Source organism: Gastrolobium bilobum, unplaced genomic scaffold (genome assembly GCF_033153095.1).
Source record: "Gastrolobium bilobum isolate Gb01-03AN ecotype WA unplaced genomic scaffold, APGP_CSIRO_Gbil_v1 utg48756, whole genome shotgun sequence".
NCBI lineage: Eukaryota > Viridiplantae > Streptophyta > Magnoliopsida > Fabales > Fabaceae > Gastrolobium > Gastrolobium bilobum.
The window spans coordinates 5,332-13,878 of NW_026898927.1; the positions used below are offsets into that span (position 1 = coordinate 5,332).

The 8,547-nt window shown below is 37.2% G+C and overlaps 1 protein-coding gene across 1 annotated transcript; it reads left to right on the plus strand.

The window, feature by feature from the left end:
* Positions 1–833: 833 nt before the first annotated feature.
* LOC133285618 (uncharacterized) lies at positions 834–6,716 on the plus strand (the record flags this gene model as incomplete). The annotated part of the gene is made up of 2 exons (XM_061482873.1): positions 834–1,299; positions 6,713–6,716. Coding segments are annotated over 2 exons (470 nt in total), but the record flags the coding sequence as incomplete, so codon positions are not given.
* Between the last annotated feature and the right edge of the window lie 1,831 nt (positions 6,717–8,547).

The following is an 8,547-nucleotide window of genomic DNA, read 5'->3' on the forward strand; positions in this document are numbered from 1 at the left end:
TTTGATATTCTTTGTCAAAAGCCAAATTTAAATTTTTGGGTATTGTGTGAATCATTTTCAAGCTTTTATTTGAAAAGGCTTACATATGCGTTGATTGTGCATTAATTTTTAAGCCTTATAATGAAAAGGTATTTATTGTGTGCATCATTTTCAAGCTTTCATTTGAAAAGGCTTACATGTGCGTCGATTGTGCATTAATTTTTAAACCTTATAATGAAAAGGTATTTATTGTTATCGATATAATGATACAATATGTATATATATATATATATACATTGAGAATTGATAACGAATAATTTTCTTTATTGTTGTTATTTTATTTTTAAATGTGTTTATTATCCCTAAAGGTTTCTATTTGAAATTGAATATGATAGATTTGTTAGCCGCCAAAGTGGCCAAATTTATAAAGGTTAATTCGATTTCAAATAGCTTGGTCATATAAATATATTTTATTTATGCAAATAATAATCGGCCCTCAGGAAGGTTATTGTTTGGCCAAATAACATATGTTGTGTGATCATGTGTGTGTTTATTGCTTATGCGGATAGTGATCGGTCCACAAGAAGGTTATTATTTGGCCAAGTAACAAACATACCTGTGGTAATAAATATGTAACAATTATCAAGAATTCTCCATGTAATTCATAGTCGGCCCACAGGAAGGCTATGATTTGACATGACTTATTGTCAATGTTTGATTACTACATTAAGAGTACCACTTACAAGTTGATATTTTTGTCCACTGACTAAATATTAATGTTGTGCTAGGTATCTTATAGTAAACTCATTTTACTTCGGATTATTTGTATGTTATCTTTTTTGTTCTCTGTATAGTTTCTGCTACCGCTGCCAATTATGTTGCTCAAATGAATATGCTTCCAATGCTTAATGGGGAAAATTTCAAGCTGTGGAAAGAGAATGTAGAAATTGTTCTCGGCTGCATGGATCTCGACAATGCGCTAAGGACTGAGAAACCCACTTCCACTCAGGAAAATCCAAACACGGATAAAATTGAGAAGTGGGAACGCTCAAATCGCATGTGTCTGATGATCATGAAACGTTGCGTTCCGGAGGCGTTTAGGGGCTCGATTGTTGAGACTACTGATGCCAAGTTGTTTCTAAAGGAACTCGAGCAATACTTTGCTCGAAATGAAAAGGATGAAATTGGTCTAACCTTGTCCAAACTCATAAACATGAGGTATAAAGGAAAGGGAAACATAAGGGAGTGCATTATGGAAATGTCTAATCTTGCTGGAAAACTAAAGGCATTAAAGTTACAGCTGCCATCTGAGTTGCTCATGTACTTAGTTATTATCTCTCTTCTTGCACAATACGATCAATTTGTGGTGAGTTATAACACTCAAAAGGAAAAATGGACTCTTAATGAGCTCATTTCTCACTGCGTGCAAGAGGAAGAGAGGTTACAACGAGAGAAGACTGATAGTGCTCACTTGGCATCAACCTCTCAAGACAAGAAAAGAAAGAGAGCTAAGGATAATGCGGATGCTTTGCCAAAGAAGCAAAAGAAGCAGGACTAGGAATTCACCTGCTTCTTTTGTAAGAAATCTGGACACATGAAGAAAGAGTGTTCCAAATACAAGGCATGGCGCGAAAAGAAGGGTATGACTCTCACTTTAGTTTGTTGGTACTGGTTCTGTGGCACAAGCGTTTAGGTCATATCTCTAAACAGAGAATTCAGAGGCTTGTGACTGATAGAATTCTTGAACCCCTTGATCTGGATGATTTTGAGGTGTGCATTGAATGCATAAAGGGGAAACAGACAAACATAAGGAAAATAGGTTCCAACAGAGCTTCAGACGTCTTAGAATTGATTCATACGGATATTTGTGGACCATTTCCTATAGCCTCTTGGAATGGTCAACAATACTTTATCACATTCATAGACGATTATTCAAGATTTGGATACCTATATTTGATTAGAGAGAAGTCACAATCATTGGATGTGTTCAAAGAATTTAAAGCTGAAGTTGAACTTCAGTTAGGCAAGAAAATTAAGGCCATTAGATCTGATCGTGGTGGTGAATACTATGGTAGATCTGATGGATTAGGTGAACAACGTCCAGGGCCCTTTGCGATCTTCCTAAAGGAGTTGGAATCGTCCCGCAATACATAATGCCAGGTAAACCTAGCATGAATGGTGTTGCGGAAAGGCGAAACCAGACTCTTAAAGACATGGTGAGGAGTATGCTTAGTCATTCTTCATTGCCAGAATCACTTTGGGGAGAAGCACTAAAGACTGCAGTTTATATCCTTAATAGGGTTCCCAGCAAAGCAGTGACAAAAACCCCTTATGAGCTATGGAATGGAAAGAAACCTAGCAAAAGGCATTTACACATTTGGGGTTGTCCAGCAGAAGCAAGGCCTTATAGGCCAAATGAAAGAAAGTTGGACTCGAGAACAATCAGCTGCTATTTTGTTGGATATGCTGAACGCTCTCGGGGCTTTAAGTTTTATAATCCCACTACAAGATCCTTTTTTGAGTCGGGAAATGCCAGATTCATTGAGGATGTTGAGTTTGGGGGGGAAGATAAAATAAGGAATGTTGTCTTTGATGAGGAAGAAAGTTATATTTCTCTTCCTAATATTGTCATCATTCAAGATGCAATTACGAAACAAGCAATTAATGATCAGGTCCCTGTTCATGACATTGTTATGGAACAGGCTTTGGTCCCTGACATTGCTTTGGGTCAAGACAATAATGAACCACCCCCTATGCCACCTATAGAACAAACTCAAGAAGTGCCATTAAGGAGATCCACTAGAGAAAGGAGAAATGCAATTCCGGATGATTATATTCTGTTTCTTCAAGAGCATGAAAATATTTTAAGCTTGAAGGAAGATGATTCAATCAACTTCCAACAAGTCTTAGAAAGCTCTAATGCTCATAAATGGATTGATGTCATGAAAGATGAGATGTAATCTATGAAAGACAACGACGTTTGGGATCTTATTGAGTTGCCTAAAGGTGCGAAACCCATTGGTTGTAAATGAATATTTAAAACCAAAAGGGATTCAAATGGCAACATCGAAAGATATAAGGCACGTCTAGTTGCTAGAGGTTTCACTCAGAAAGAAGGCATAGACTATAAAGAGACTTTCTCTCCGGTTTCTACGAAGGACTCCTTTAGGACAATAATGGCGCTTGTGGCTCATTTGGATTTGGAGCTACATCAGATGGACGTAAAGACAGCGTTTCTCAATGGTAACATTGATGAGACAATTTATATGGTGCAACCAGAAAACTTTGTATTGGGAGATTCAAAGTCTATGGTTTGCAAATTGAAAAAGTCCATCTATGGCCTTAAGCAAGCTTCTCGTCAATGGTACCACAAATTCCATCAGGTTATTATCTCCTATGGATTTGAGGTGAACTTAGTGGAAGATTGTGTGTATCACAAGTTCAGCGGGAGTAAATTCATATTTCTGATACTATATGTTGATGATATCTTACTTGCCAGTAGCGATATAGGCTTATTGCATGAAACCAAGAAACTTCTCACTAAAATTTTTGAGATGAAGGACCTTGATGATGCATCTTTTGTCTTAGGAATACAGATACTTTGAGATCGCGCTCAAAGTATCCTACGGTTATCACAAAAGGCCTACATTGAAATGATTTTGGCTAGATTTGGCATGAAGGATTGTACGTCAGGAGATACGCCCATATCTAGGGGAGACAAGTTTAGTCTCGCCCAATGCCCTAAAGGTAAGCTTGAGATGATAGAAATGACAAAGGTACCTTATGCTTCGGCAGTAGGAAGCCTTATGTATGCCCAGGTTTGTACTCGCCCTGATATAGCATTTATAGTGGGAGTGTTAGGAAGATACTTGAGCAATCCAGGAATGGATCATTGGAAAGCAGCCAAGAGGGTTATGCGGGATTTAAAGAGAACAAAAGATTATATGCTTACATATCGGAGGTCAGATGAATTAGAGATCGTCAGATATAGGGGTGTAAATGGGCCAGGCTGACCCAGCCCAGCCTACGGCCCGACCTACATTGAGCCCAGCCCAGGCCCGGCCTTCCAGAAAAGTAGAGTAGGCTTAGGCTTATAAAAAAGTTTTTTTAATAAATAGGCCATAGGCCAATTTTGTCAAGCCCGGCCTACAGCCTTGTAGGCTGGCCTATTTAATTTATTAAAATAAAATAATAAAATAATATTTATTTTATGTGACAAAGACACAAAGTACCAAAAATTTTACATGTTGTCGCAGCTTAATACCATGGAGCAATGGGTACCTTGCTGGATTATGATGTTACTGATGAAGATCTTTCAATAATACTCTTCTTTCCCTTGTCTTGATGGTGGTTTAAAGATTTTTAGATGAATGACATTCTCTTGTAGACTTTATTTCAGCATCCAGTAATTGTATTTTTCTTATTTTTCCCATTTCTTTGACTCTATTCCTATATGATATACATTCTAGAGCTGAGGTATTATGTTGACTCTTTCTTGTTTGTCATTTTTTTCTTATGAGAAGTACTAGTGCATGCATGAATGAAACTTTTTTTGCTCTATACAATTATTTTTTTTGCTTAATATATATAGTGGGAGGCCTACAAGGCCTGTAGGCCATATCAGGCTTTCTTATTTTTGAAAATGGGCCGGGCTTGGCCTACAAATAAAGCCTTTAATAGGCCAGTAGGCCAGATAGGCTGAATTTTTTTTGACGTAGGCTTGGGCCAGGATGGCCAAAGCCCAGCCCAGCCCAGCCCATTTACACCCCTAGTCACTCAGATATACTGACTCTGATTTTGCTGGATGCCAAGATAGTAAAAGATCCACGTCAGGTTATGTCTACATGTTGGCTGGAGGAGCTATTTCTTGGAAGAGTGTAAACAGACACTCGTAGCTTCCTCTACTATTGCCGCTGAATTTGTAGCTTGTTTTGAGGCATCCAACCATGGGGTATGGCTGCGAAACTTTGTCACAGGGCTGCATATAGTGAGTGGTGTTGAAAGGTCACTGGAGATTTATTGTGAAAACATGTCAGCAGTGTTGTACTCCAACAACAACAGAAGCTCTTCAAAATCGAAGCACATCGATATAAAGTTTCTGGTTGTTAAAGAAAGAGTTCAGAGTGGTCAGATTTTCATAGAACACATAGGGACGAACCCATGCTTGCGGATCCGCTTACTAAAGGCTTAGTGCCTAAGGTCTTTCACGAGCATACTGCTCATATGGGTGTTGTTTTGTTCGATGACACTACGGTTAGTGGGAGTTCTTTATGTTGGTGTTCTATGTAAATAAATAAATGAAATATTCTTATGTTTGTTTTCTGCAGAATAAAGAATTCAATGTTATTTTCCCTCTGAATGTATTATATTTTGTGCTTGTGTTTCTGCTTTGTGTATGCCGAAAATTTAGGATTGATCTCATAAAGATTAAAGTAGGACCAGTTGGAAATAGGCATGGTAAGATCACATTGCATGTAATTTCCATGCCACTCATCCATACTTGATCTATGTCATTGAATATATTGGTGCGATGACCATGGAAGGTTTAGTTACGCTTGAAAGTGACAAAAGCCGCCATGATCTCATATTGATATAGGAGGTGGACCATATTGTATCTAAGGAGGAATCTAAAGAAAAATAGCATACAGTTGCGCACTAAAGATATATGATATAATTATCTCAAGTTAATATATGACCCAAATGGGAGATTGTTAGGAGATTATATTTTCTAATAATCATTGTGGGTTACATATTATATTAATAATTATATTGTGCTATTTATATATATTAGGTAAATTAAAGTGATCAGTTAAATATTCCCAAATAGATTCCTAAGTGAGTATGGGCTGAATGAGTGGATACCGGTGTTGGGCTAACTAGGTATAATAGGAGCTTATTTGCCTAACAATAAAGATAAAAGCACTATAAGGGTTATGGTCCCCAAGACGTCAAAGAACAACCCTTGTTTCTCTTCCCCATCAAGAGAGAGACGGCACACTAAGGAATTTGGTTTTAGCTAGGGTGATTTGACTGAGGAAGACTACAAATCCCAAGAGACAAGATCAAAGTTATTCCGCTGCAATGGAGACAAGTATGCCTCCACCTTTATGTTCTTATTTCTTTATGATTTGGTATGATGGAGTTTGGCTTGTAGGTGATAGTTATCACCAAAAGGTATAGAGGAATTAAAAATTCTAACAAATGTTTCCACATTCCAGGAGATAATTTTTATCTCCTATGCACACATAAAAGTGTATGAAGTTCATATTTTCTTTTTCTATCTATTCTCTTCACATGACTCCTCATATTTTTATGTGTATGTAGGAGATATAAAATTTTCATGAGAAACATAAAAAAATTTATATATGATAAGACATTAAAAAAATCAACAATCTAATCGATCATATGAAAATTGTAGTCCACCTTTCAAAGGTGATCAATAGCATGAAAGAGACCACAGCTCGGGTGAGGATTGTTAAGCGAAGAGACCACAACTCTCTATATAAGAAAGAACCTATATGTAACACGCGTGCCAAACAATATAACACTCGGTCAAGATAGCCAACCCCGAATGAAGGCAAACAAACAATCACGAAGAAAACCCAAAAGACGTACATAATGGAAATGACGTGTAAACTAAACTTGATCTGAATCCTTTTATTTTACTCCACTTGACTTGCTCATGAACAACACAAAGACACATACTCATAGGCTCTTGTGATATGTTCTACAGTTGAATAAAACCACCTAACAAGAAAGTAATCAAAACAATGTAAAATATTTGCATTGATAATTTTTTTTTTTTATCTCTTCACAAAGTACACAAGATCGAAATCCCAAGCTAAATTAAATTCACACAACATTAGTTTTGCGCTTTACATATTTTTTCTTTTTCTTGGGCTTCCATAGACTAGAATCATGACATGTGCAGTTACACGTAAATGCAAACCTAGGTAAGACCCAAATTGGATATTCTATATTGGTAAGATAAAGCGGATCTAGCAGACGTCTTTCTTTAACTGAGAAAGCTCCCAATACAGACATAAAACCGCTATCGGAGTAGCCAGTGAAGTATATGCAGCCTTCTTCTTGAACTCCAAGAAAGTCTTTAGCTGGAAGAGATTCACAATTCAATCCACCGAGAAACAAATCTTGCTCTCCCAAGGTGTCCACATTCACGAGCCTGGGTGGGATGCAGTTTTCTTGTACCTTAAAAACATCAAAGCCAATAGTTGGCGCAAGAAATTCAAAATCACGATAATACCTCTTCACAACCAAAACACTTCCATTAGACACCACCAAATATACGTTCAAATTAGAATCTGATAGATTCTTGGTTGACTGCTTAGAATCTATACTATGCAACAAAAAAAGCACCGATGATTCATCATCAACTCCAACTCAAAATATATCAACTTTTGTACCGTCTCGGGTAATAGCTTAAAGTTTGTCTTTGTGAAAAGCGAGATTCCCATATTCTTTATCACCCCGATAGCCTTTCCATGCTTTGTCTGATCCTATCTTGCACCATACCAAGTCACCACCGCAAGTAACAGATGCAGCCATGAAAGGATTTGAATTGACACATGTTGAAATTGTGAAAGACACAGGAGTGTCCATGCCACTGACATTGTATCCCTTTGACTTGAGGAAATCAGGCATCGTGGTACGAGGAGGGAGTTCAATTCGAACCTTTGAGAACAAGTTGAGAATAAAGACTTTGATTTGAGATCGGATAACTAACCAACCCTTGATAGATCCCTTAATGCAGGAATCACAGAAAGGCCTAAATGGTTTGTAGATCTTACAATCCTTCTGACGATGAGAGGGACTAACAACAAGATTGTATCTTGAACTTTCATCATTGTTATCAATTAACCAAGGGGTACTGTTTGGAACTGCGAGGTGGGGTTTGTTGTAGGTACAAGAATACCAACCCTTACATACGCTGCCAAATCGAGCTTGATCCTGAAATTCTAAGCCCTTGTAAATCGTCTCTATGATGTCAGTTGGCATCTTGGACCAATCTGGACTCATCAGTTTTCTTTTCTTGTTTTCCATCCTGCAATTCATATCAAGTAACAATATTGTCAGATTTTCTGTTTCTTGTTTAAGATCTTGAAATCGTTGCATCGATTGAAATATGGAATTAATAACGTGGAATCAAATAAGACACAAGAAACAGAATAGGGGACAGCTGATACCCGTGGAACAACAAAAATTAAAAAGAGGGGACAACTGGTTATATTTAAAGAAACTGATCAAGATTACAGTACTAATCCTACTTTCTTGAAAGAAAATGATCAAGAAAACAGTGATGATCCCAAGAACACAATTATAATAATACACATATAAAAAGAATTGGGAGCAACAAGAGACAAGGCCAAACCTTCGCTGCTTCGCAAGAAGATGAGGAGCCAGAGGAGAGAATTCTTAAACGACAAGAAAGAAGGGAGTCTATATTACACTGATGATATATGTACTCTATATACTTAAATAGTTTTTTTTCTGGTTTAATGTTATGTATCAGAATCTTTTATGGAGAGATTTAATATTAACGGATCTGTA